Source organism: Varroa destructor, unplaced genomic scaffold, assembly GCF_002443255.2.
Source record: "Varroa destructor unplaced genomic scaffold, Vdes_3.0 BEIS01000004.1, whole genome shotgun sequence".
NCBI lineage: Eukaryota > Metazoa > Arthropoda > Arachnida > Mesostigmata > Varroidae > Varroa > Varroa destructor.
In genome coordinates this window covers 20,078,674-20,090,863 of record NW_019211457.1, presented here as the reverse complement: position 1 = coordinate 20,090,863, position 12,190 = coordinate 20,078,674, and the positions used below count along the sequence as shown (strand labels likewise).

Below are 12,190 nucleotides of genomic sequence, written 5' to 3'. Positions count from 1 at the left end.
TTCTTATTATTATTTAAATATTTATTTAATAAATTAAGCAGGTAATTCCCAGAACAACAAAAAATTGCCAACATATATTTGTATCCTTCGCAAGGAATGCGTGAACAAAGTGAACGATGTGCTGGCAACATAAAATAAATATCTGAGCATCAAATATAGAACAGACTTGTCGCATGCAAAATAGCACAGGTTTTTATATCTGTTTTTGATAATCCAGCTATTGCTGATCGCCTATAGGCGCACAACTTGATGTACAAAGTAGACACCTAGATTTGCCGTGAAATACACCTTATTATTTGTTCTTCCTAGGCTTAGTACTTTGATAACCATGATATACACCAGGTAGAAGCGTGTACCGATAGTAACTCATTACGAAAATATAACCGTTACTGTCCTGCCTTTCGACCGTACGCATAAAAAGGAAATATTGACTACCAGCCTCAATGACAAAGCTCAATGACATCTATACATGAACGCGACAGACGCCACACGATGTCGGCTGGACTATTTTGGAGAATAGCCCAACAAATCCATTTTATGACTGTCCTGTTTAAATTCGTTTTGAGAACACTTAGATTTCGTTGAATTGGCTTGACAATGTTTTCCTTTGCGTAACAACATCAATCGAACCTTTTTGTTAAGCGTCCTTCAACTTACGAAATAATGCTACCGGATATTGATTTTGAATGAAAGTAGTAAAGCAAATTACTTGGATTCCCATAATCCTAAATCCTATGTTATAGACTTGAATGTTTGACAACGAAATAATTAACATACTATAATAAAGAGTTTTTTAATAACAAATGTTATCTAGTAGTTGTTCGATTTTCAAGCAATCATAGGGGTTATAAGTTAAAAAATGATTACACCTACGATTTTTTACCTAGTGCTGAGTTTTGGTAAGCGGTTAGTTGCATTTTTGTCTATCGGTCATCTCAACCACAATCTAAAACCTACTACTGTCGTTATCAATAAGCAACAATGTTTTAATTAAGTGAAAACTTAATAATAAAATATTGTTGCAATGTACGATATAATTGACCTTCTTCAATCGAATGGTGGCTTCGGGCATGACCATAAAGTCTGCTCCATTACTAAGCGAAATGCCGGTTTATTACTTAGTAATTTGCAAACTAAATTTAGATCAGCAGACCGGCAAATAATCATTGTGTGGCCTAGTGACGATACATCTACGAAATAAGAGACTGAGTTACACCTTACCTTTGAAATTTGGTTCATTATGCAGCCTTGAAAGTGAGTGAGGTCCATGCCATTAAGAGTCCTAAATCCTACAAGCTAATAGTAGTCGCTAATCGATTTGATTGGGTCAGTGTTTTTCAGCATTCGGAGAACCTTGAGCAAAATAAATCCTTACATGGCTCACTGATGCGACAATTCAATAAATTCACTAGCAATCTAATTTGGCTCCTATTTTTTTTTTATAACAATTAACAAAGAGATCCATGTTGACCCTGATCTTCTTAACTGGCGCACTTATAATGCACATTAATACAATGGGCTCGTAAGCATTGTTTGTAAGGAAGTTGAGGTTGAGTGATATAGACAGGCAGGAGGTTTAGATTAAAAGAAATATTTTTCTTTAATCATTGTTTGTATGTGCTTCTCGGATAAAACGCTCTGACTTTTACGGTTTTCCGTTTTATCTCTAAATGCTTTATTGGTTCAATTCTAAGAAGCATAACAATAGACTTTCCGGCTAAACCATCTGGACTAGCCAAATGCTACCCATCGATCATCCCGAGTAGAAGAATATTTTCAATGAAACATGCACAAGATTCCGCAAAGCTTTTTAATTTAGGCGTGTTACAAATTTTAAACACAACAAACACATCCTCTCAGTAACCTTAGATAAGTGCTGGTTGGTACTTAAGAGATTCGACCGCAAGTCTCGCTGCATTTGGACTTTTATTGAAATAATTAAGTGCAAAAAGCATAAGGCAATGTTTTTAAACAATAGCCCGTGACCATCAGTTGTGGCATTTGATTTGACTCGTAGCTATCGGCTGAATATACGATGGTTAGAAGCATCGCTGCATAGCACCGGATTTAAAATAAAAAATTTATTTTACAATATCAAAACATAAGCACTCAAAGAGGAAATTCTGCTGCATGTACATGTACCACGACCGGACATGACTTTATCTAAAAGGATGACTGAGGCCACCAATTTCTGGCAGTCCGATTAATAACACATTATTATTATTATTATTCATCATCTCTGGATATAACGGGAGAAGCACCTTGACAATAAATGATTTCTACTATTGTACGCGCTCCTTTAGACTCCTGGCTTCCGTGTAAGCTAATTCAATTAATTATAACGTAAAGCAGCTTCGGCTCAAGAAAGACTATTGCGCTGTCACGGTTTTCCACAAAGGATTTAAACGGTTACTGTGTTCAACAGCTGGGCAAGACCTCGCTATCAGAGATTCATTTGCTGATTATGGAACCATGCTCAGATAGCATATCCTAATTTAATTTAATTAATTCATAGTTTTAATGAGGAATTTACTGTAGATAACTCAAATGGCGAACATCAATACAAACTGGGTAAACTAAAGGCGAGGAAAGCGTAAAAAATATTTTAGTTCAGAGAGATCTATGTACAAAGCGTGGTGTATGAGCGGAACTTCAAAAAAATTTTGACAAAGTGCGCAAAACCGTATTTAATGGATCGTCAGCAACGCTTATCGCATTCAAACAATTACTGGAATACCAGCTCTGTCTAGATATTTGGAACAGTTGGGTATTTTGTTAATTACCTAATAATTAGTGTTGTTCATTCAATGTATAAACTCTTAGAGAATTCTAGGCGAAAGGCAGATAAGCAAAGGGTGAACGTCTATATTCAGGTGTAAAAGTTATTTTTGACAATTTGGTACCGTGCAAAATACACCTGAAGAGTTTTCGCTGTACGCATAATTTTCAAAGTAGTACATTATAACGCTATTATCTTATAAATTCCGCGTGCACTGATCGAGCCTGTTTACTAATGGAATTCACCTAAGATTATAAAATATACTATAGCCAACATTAATCTCGCTCAAATACGCCTCTCATTCAAATTCTCTGCGTCCATCAAGTTCCTTTATGTTGGTTAACAAATAGGAACAGTACATTGAAAATATCTGGCAACGTCTGCGGTAAACTTAACCGGATTTCAGTTACGGTAACTTCCATCGATACTCCATACGGTAACACCAATCAAACCAACGTGATTGATGCTCATTATGGATCGTGAATTTAGAGTAAGTGAAAAATACAAATTAATTATCCATTTCAATAACATAAGGTTTAGATAAAATAAGCTTTAGAGTTTCAAGCTGGCATGAACGCTGCAAGCGTCTAGCCTTTTAAGCTAGCTATATAAAAACTGTTCTAAGTTTTACTATTGTAAATTGTCGCAGGATACAATAACAGATATCATATTGAGCTTATCATATAGTTATCAAGATATCACAAGGTTAGCAATAGTAAATTGTTCAATTCTTAGGGTATGAACAACGACGAAGTTGTCTTCAAGTTGGACGGATTTTGGACAACAGAAGAAAGAAAGAAAGAAAGAAACGAATTTGACAAACTAAATACATGTTAATGTTTTTCAAAATAAATCGTTCCAATCAAATCCAGAGGTAATGGATAACATTCAGTTATGATATTTTTTAAAATGTATTCTCACTTATTCTTGTGGTGACTTCAGAACATATCTGTGATTTTTCTATTTGCTTAAAAGGCAGATCCTTGAAAAAGGTTTTAACACTCTGAGGCAGATTACGACACATTGTGTTTGTTAGACTAGGTAGTACATCATAAACGTCCTTGCAAAGGACGTTTGAAATACGAATTGTTTAATCAAGTTTTAAAGCGCGAATTTATAATCACTCAGCTACCAAGAATATGGTGCTACATTTGAAAAAAGATATTCAGTTAGGAGGAAGCCGACATTTAATTTCTTATGGTAAAAGTTCTGATTTCTTATGCTCTTTTGTGAACTAACGTTCCTAGGCCTCCTAATGCAAAAAATATGGCCTTCACCTCAGTATTTCAACGAGGTAATATATTCAGTTACTGAAAAACGATGCTAATCTAATAAAACAGCGGTTGAACAAAACTAACGAGATTAGAAGTTCGTAGTTGTTACCAAAAAGCATGTTAGTTTAACAACCTATTTATGCAGTCTAAATGAGGTTCCCAGAACGACCAGAACACACATTCATACGTTCCCATCGTAATTTTTTGTGTCGTGTCGAATTTTTTGTGTCGAAATAAGGACGTCTCACAGTGAATCAATTACGCGGGTTCATCCGTGTAAAGCTAGCTTCCTTAAGTGTTCCGCGTCGTCCACTGCTCGCGATGAAAACCGACCTGTCTTTTTGCTCTCTGAAACACGACTATTTGTTGAACAGCTGAAGCTACGGCCCGACTTGATACAAATAAGGGCCTTTAAACGATTTACTGAAATCGAGAAATATATATACCCTAAAAAGACCATCAACAAAAATGAGTAACTACGACGAGTAATATTTTGTCCACAGTTGTAGCCGTTCACAACAATCTGCGATGGCTCATGAGTTTAGGTGGAACCTTTACGATGCCAACGTAAATGTACGAGTTGAGTCACCTCGAGCCAATTGAGGTTCTGTTATTTTATAATGGGATAAATCAGTTCTAGACCTTTACCACCTCCCCCCTAACAAACATTTGAAACCCCAGGTTCTAAAGCTGAGTTGACTGTATTAATCAAACGCAGTCGAAATATCTGCACCAAGTGACGAACGGCTCACTTTTGAAAATACCCAATCAATAATCATATAGATTGGATTTTAAACTTTTACAAAACTATTTTCAAACATTGTGCTACGATACTATACGAAGTGAATTATAAAAAGAAAACACCCAACCTATAAAAAAAAAAAATAATTTTTAGTCCGAGATAGAGGTTCGCACAGGTCTTCTAACCTTTGCGTTTTTTTAAAAACGTCGAACGACATACTCAAATTCGGTACAGTCACTACCCGCAGCGTCAGAACTTGAGGAAGTAATATGTGAAAAAATAAGTCCTCCTATAAAACAAAGAAGAGTCTTTAATTTAGGTAGGAGGATAAAAGCTGCATAGACACTTACATATTAGATGCAGACATTCCTATCGATTCAACAGCTTTAGAAAATAAGTGTTGTTTGCAAATGTCTGCACAGCATACGTGTTTCTATATAATCAGCTATTACTATAAAAACGAATCATTCAATAGGTCACCACAAAGGTTTTTTTGACAATTCAAATTTTGAATTTTTCTTATTTACTTATTTCTATTCTTTAATACTTTAAAGCTTCTGTATGCCATGATAAGCATCTCTATATGACCTGGAATACCCAGAACATTTGTAGCGGCAGTGCATTTTTCTATTCGAAATTGTGGTGGATTGTACTAGCAGAGAGACTGATGGAGTCCAGGAACCAAGTCTTCTCAAGGATTGTATAGCACGTGAAACCTCTATTAGCTCAACTTGTTTATAACACGATAAAAGTAAGACGTGGGTTGTGTCCCTTTAGAAAATAGCATATCGTGCCCACAAAAAACGGCGGCGAGTGAACTCTAGATGCGAAAGAATACCTAAGCTTAAGGTCCATTTTCTTCTGTATGTAATGGCCCATAAATTAAACGAAAGGATATTTGGCTAACCTTAGAAATGACGACTCGTTGATTCCACTCCTTCCATGATTACATACGTATAGATTTGTAGAGTAAATCCTAACAACGTAATACTTCGTCCCTTTACGAGTGCTGCAGATAAGCAAAAACGCTACAAATGTGCTTGGCAGCCTCATGGAAACATGGACTCATATGTAGAATGATTTGTTGTTCTGCACGACATGGTAGTCATTCAATGTGGTGTCACAAATTTCACAATAATTTTCTTTTATAGGCTTTTATGCTCGATTGAATATTTGAAAAAGAACCTTCTGAAATAATAAGAGTCTTTTAGTTTCACTTAGTTTACAGTATAATAGGATAAATTGTTTTGATTGCTTTGAGCTATTGATTGGCTAGTACAAAATGTACCTTTTACCCACTGTCCTAAAAGGCTGGGTAGCTATGTTTGGTTTCATTTGCTTACTTCTACAGAAAAATTCTACGGTTGACTTCTTTTAAGTCAACCGTAATCACTTGTTATCTTATTTAAAAATTCAGCTTTCTTATTATGTCTGTAATTAGACCTATAAGGTTTTCACTGCAGTAGACCTAAAATGATAAAAGAAATGTGTGGTATTTATATCGGATGCCCGTTCCGCGATAAGCCTTTTTGACTAACTTAGCATTATTCGCATATATATTTACTCAGTAGGGGGAAATTTACAGGCGGAATGGCATGCAAAACAGGTTACAACAGCATATTTCTCCAATACGAAAGCATCGTCAAAAATTTACATGCTAAAACTCTCTTTGTGTTAGTATTAGAGTTAGCTTGAGCAGCAAAGTGAGATCTGACATGAAAGTGAGTGATGAGTGCTCGTGAGAGAAGTATTGCCAGCGAAAACAAATTAAGCAATAGGACAGGCATACGTGTACAAGTCCGTGCTGCCGGAACACAGTTTCTCTTAAGCATTTTTGTAAACAAAAGGAGTTAGAGGATAAATGTTCTCGTTTACTAAATACAGGTTGTATGAAACATTTAACATTTCGTAGATCCCATTGTACACGTTCATAAGCAATACGCTCCCGAATCGTCATCAGACAGATTTAGTCAGAAACGCAGTGACCGCGATATTATATCGTGCACAATTTATACTGCTTAACTTTTCCAGTGAATTCACTTGTTGATTCTCAGGCGCTACATACCATTGGAAAATCTGCTTTTTTTGTAATGTTGTTGTCACTCTATGGCCAGCTTACGGTGCTTTACATCTGTTTCGGGTGTCAAATATAGGTACGTTGAATAGCAAGAAATAATATCTCCGACGCTTCTTATTGGTCCTTACCAAATGGAAAACTACTGAAGTACTCTTCAGCTGAGCATACCATTAACGAAGCTGGCTAAATTCACGAAATAGCTTATTTCGACTTAATGAACACACTCTAACTTTCAAGTATCACTTCAAGCCACTTCCTCAATAGTCTTAAAGAGAGCCTGGCTATAACGCTTTTATGGCACGAGGAGTAAGTAGTCTGACCAGTCTACATAGCTGTCCCAAATACAAAGGTAGAACGTGAAATATATGTAGGACGGTGTGTTCTGCCACTCATCATTGATGGCCGACCTAAGATCAAAGTTCCACGAATTCAGCAATATAACAATTTTGTACAGTGACGAAAGAGCTTTCTCACGCTAAATTATCAATCAGTAAACGGAAAATTCGACTAGGAAAACAATGGACATTGCCTGCGCACCACACTGACGTTATTCACAAGGACACGCATTCGATATGGCCTCTTAACTATTTGAAAATGTAACCGTTATGTACCGCCGTTATGTTAGCAATTTACCGTGAAACGACGTTATTTTCTTAGATGCATTTTATTGTATAAAACTACAGAGGCTGATAATTTTAGGAGACCCTATGTTATATATGCATTATTAATAATAATGATGACGACGACGACGATGATGATGATGATAATAATAATAATAATGGCTCATATAAGCAAAGGTAAAAGAGGCGATTGAAGCGCATTGAGGTTCACAAGCATAACACGGTTTTATTTTATTCACTAATGGGGTAATTCTGTAACGTGGTATGATACATTGGAGTTTTGCTTATGAATGCCACTGGTATCATGTTTACTTCGCCATTATCCTTAATAATTACAACGATGTCGTTCCCTAGGTTACGATTTGTTGCTTCGCTTTGACAAAGTCGGGTTTTACCATCATCTGTGTAAAATGGTTACATCTATAGAATTCGTAACTTTGTCGCATACCGAACCGGGTTAGAACGTAGAGAATGCGGCGACCAGTGCTGTGCCCAACCGACATAAACTTCCTCAGTATCATCACTATGATAAACATTAGATAGAGAGAGAGAGAGAGAGAGAGAGAGAGAAACGGCATAACATCGTGTATATGAAAAATCGTATAATTCTTACGGTAGAGTTACTATGGTCATATTAACTTGTGTTGTTTCCTAAATCTTCACTATCATCTCTGAGCGTCGTACTTCCCGTCTCTAATCGTGGCCTCTTCTGTTCCCGCCGGCCGGAATCCAGGTTATATTAGACGATGAAGAACGTATAATTTCGCTTAGAAATATCCATTACATACGTGACCACCGTCCAGGACGACTTCAAGTACTGAGTACATCGGAAGCTATTATTCGGGAGTAACAACCTCGAAAAAGTGGTTTCTCATTAGTCCAATTCGAATCTCAGATATACGCAAGATTTCAATTTTTATCTTTTTTTTTAATTGTTTATTATTTATTTCCTATAGACATCGTCTATATATTACTTTCCTGTTTAGACAAAAGTGCTTGACGCGATCATCGTAAACACACTTACTGCATATATACTACGGCACTGGATCCATCCATTCTCGTGATAGTTAAAATCTTAAATCAGTTTTACCTACCATGGTGCATTGTTTGTATATATATCCTATTACCATATGTACAGATTATGTCATTAACGCGCTGGAAAACTGGTTCTGAAGATAGTTCCACTTCACCTCAGGATAACAAGGTGAATTGTTGTCGTCCGGACAAAGAGTTACTTTCGCCATGTCCAGCTCTATTCTGTTCCTTCTCTATTGACACGCCCCTTTTGATAGCGGTGATAGAGATCTTAAAACGAAATCTATCGGGACGCTCCGCCGCTACATCGACTGCGTTCACGTCAAACATCATTTTATAGTATTACACAGCTAACTTACGCTGTCGTATTGCTCACTTTATAGAGGCAATAGAGCAAGCTGTTGTACAGTACATCGAGATACAGAGTGACCAAAATGTTACCAGTACCTAAGAAATACTATCTCATTTCCACTAAAGGACAGTAAAAAGGGTCCATCACAAGTCCCTTTGTTTCTCTGCTAGCCTGGTTACTCACAACGAACTACAACCGTTTTACCCTAATGCGGCCTGTTAAAGGCTGCTACTTTCTTTCGAAACTTGCTCTGACCAAACTTGCGTTTGCTCAGCGCAAGCTCCACTTACGCCTTAGGCGTGTTTCCTGTGGAAGTAACTGTGCATAGGTAGAGGTGGGTATTTTATCGAATCAGTAAAATGTGGGCTCAGGCCCTGATCGGGAGCGTTGGGGCTGTTTCACATTGTGTAAATATGCGTTCCCAATGATATATGTATTAGCTAAGCCGATCCGTTTGCGCCTGCACCCTTTCCAAAATTCGATGCAAACGATCCCATTTTAGTCGGTCTATTAAGAGTAGCCGCATCGGCTTAGCTTGAGTATAATTGCTCACTTTGAAATCATTACTAACATCCTGCGTTATTATCGGGACACCTCGGGGAATTATTGTACTCGAACAGTGTCCCAAAATCGGACAGTTCAGTGACTTACAACGCTGGCACTGGCTGGGTTCAGCCACACTATGCCTCGCGCTTATTCGCTTGCAGACACATTAGATGCCTGATTCCTCCCATATATATCTATAGTTGACAATCCACGTCCTTACCACTTGGTTCTTCTCATAGTGGGACGATTCGTCTCAAATAATCTAAGTACGAGTCTATATCGATACAAGCTCATGCAATGTACTTATACCAGACCATTTATGGTGCCATGGCCCAAACTATCGTATCAGGGTCATAGTGCACTCATACAAATGAATCGATAAAGTAAGGTTATGGTTGAACGTATTAAAAATTGTGTGAATATAATATAATAGTTATATATCTTTACTCTCTGGGGTCCGGGAGGCAGAAGCACCATCCATCAAGGCCTTGGATTTGACAACAGTAAACTAGAGTCGTATTTCTCAAAAGATTGTTAGGGCTTAAGTCGACTTGGAGTTTGTGTACATCTGATCGATGTCCTTCTGATAGTAGGTGGTGATCTGCTTCCTGCGGATCTTGAAAGCCGCGGTTACGAGTCCTGAATCAGGCTGCCAAGACTCCGAGCACAATTTAATCTTGGTGGGAATTTCCATCTTATGCAGATTGCAACGACGAGCATGTTCGAGAATTTCGTTCGTGGCAGTTTTTCTGATCTCAGGATCTTCGCACATATCCTGGAAGGTCAAGCCTTGCTTGTTCAGACGAATTGAAAGCTGTTCAAGGTTTTTTTCATTAGGCGCGACCAAAGCTACCAAGTATGTGTGAAACGAACTCCCATACACGCAGACATTTTCGATAAGTGGGCACGTTTTCAGTTCTGCCTCAACTTTTCCCAGAGAAATGTACTCGCCAAATTGGAGTTTTACTAGGTCCTTCTTCCTATCGATAATTTTAATGGTACCGTCCGGGTATACTTCACCGACATCCCCAGTATAGAACCATCTCATGTTGTCAGAATCAACCTTGAAGCACTCTCTTGTCAAAGCTTCATTCTTATAATAGCCCTTAGATACGGTAGATCCGCCAATAACAAGCTCCCCCCGAGGATTAGGTTTATCTGTTGAAAAGTAGCCTGCTTCAGGCCAGTCGACGAGACGAAGCAGAGTGCCAGCCAGGGGAGACCCCACTTTTCCTAAACTCATGTCACTCAGCTCCATAACAGTGGCACCGGCTGAGGTTTCAGTAAGTCCGTAACCCTGAATAAGGTCACAGCCTAGACACGCCTTGATGAATGCATGAGTATCGGCTGAAAGCGGAGCAGATCCTGTGGCAACAACCTTGATGCGACCTCCAAGAAGAGCTTTCATCTTGTTGAATACTATGAGGTCGAGAAGCGGTGTATTAAAGCCCCACCGTTGCCAAAATGCTTTATAATTTACGACATGCTTGAAAAACATTTTCGCAAACAGCCCCTTGGCTTCGGCGGCTTCTGTGACGCTCTTGCGGATTCGATCAAGAATCAGTGGGACTGACACCATGACAGTTGGTCGGAGTAGGGTCGCGTCACCTTTGCAGCCAGTCTTCACTCCCGTTGATTTGTCGGTGAGTGTGAGGGGTGAGGCGTAGCCTATTCGGACTCCAAGAGCGATGGCCACCATCTCACAGCACAACTCGAAAATATGTGCCAACGGTAGATAAGCTATATACGCGTCACGAGGATCCACCTATGCAATAAGCAAAAGAAGATTACAGAATCATTCATTACGGCCGTGTTTTAAAAAATACGTAAAAACAGCATGGCGACAACGAGCCTAGAGCAAAATAATAAACTACAATACACACTTTTTAGCAATGTTTAACTACAGTAAACAAGAAAATAACGAAATTAATGGAGCCCGGTTTACATGTCTGGTGTTCAGCATACCGGAAAGTCAAAACGAAGCCGGACCCGAACTGCCAATTGGATTGGGGGTAAATCTGAAGTTTGCAACTGAATCGAAACTTACCTCAGGCACCATGGTTTGAAATCCTCTGGCCGTTGCAACAATGTTGGCCTGAGTGATCATGACTCCTTTTGGTTTTCCTGTTGACCCTGAGGTGTACATGATAATCGCTGTGTCGTCTGGTCCGGGAATCTCGCCTAAAAACAAATATAAATGGCTCAATATTGCTGCATTTACTGGAGATTAACTGACGTTCTTCTGCAGTTGAGCTACCTCATACCAGTTGTAACTAATACATGGGTCAAGTGCCCGTGTGTTTCTTCTTGAAAGCTTGTGCAGTGGTCGTACTTTGTTAGTTCTGCAAGATATACACATGCAATTCTATCGAAATGTCTCTTTCATGTGCCGTGGCTATCTTAAACGGGCTTAGCCAATAAAGGAGAGGCGCACGTGTTTCAACACGATCGCGCCAAAGTCTATAACACGGTAACATATATAACATTCTTTGAGATCTTACCCTTGAGTCCCTCGTCGGCGATTTTTCCCAGCTCCTCAAGCTGAGAAAAGGGAACCAAATGTACCCCGAGGCTTTTGTCGAGTTTGGGCTTTGCCTTATGGACCGAACTCTCCATATAGATGATGTGTGTAACTGAAGGCAGCTGCGGCAAAAGCTTCCCCACTTTTGCCATTAGGTTCTGAGACGTAATCAGATGTGTTGTCTCTGTCTCCGTAATTCCTGCAAGAAGATTAGCGGTTATTGTTACCCGCGACATCAAGTGTT

The 12,190-nt window shown here is 38.7% G+C and overlaps 1 protein-coding gene across 9 annotated transcripts in view; it reads right to left on the bottom strand.

Annotated features, from left to right (window-relative positions):
• Nucleotides 1-7,692: 7,692 nt before the first annotated feature.
• The window catches only part of LOC111250241 (long-chain-fatty-acid--CoA ligase 4-like), a 43,605-nt gene continuing 39,107 nt past the window's right edge, over nucleotides 7,693-12,190 (bottom strand). For all 9 annotated transcript variants that reach the window (XM_086988971.1, XM_022805152.2, XM_022805156.2 and 6 more), the window contains 3 exons: nucleotides 11,927-12,145; nucleotides 11,473-11,606; nucleotides 7,693-11,190 (listed from right to left, as the gene is read on the bottom strand). In XM_086988971.1, the coding sequence (XP_086845097.1) occupies nucleotides 9,967-11,190; nucleotides 11,473-11,606; nucleotides 11,927-12,145 (1,577 nt within the window). In that variant the 3' untranslated portion in view covers nucleotides 7,693-9,966. The remainder of the gene's footprint in view (nucleotides 11,191-11,472; nucleotides 11,607-11,926; nucleotides 12,146-12,190) is intronic.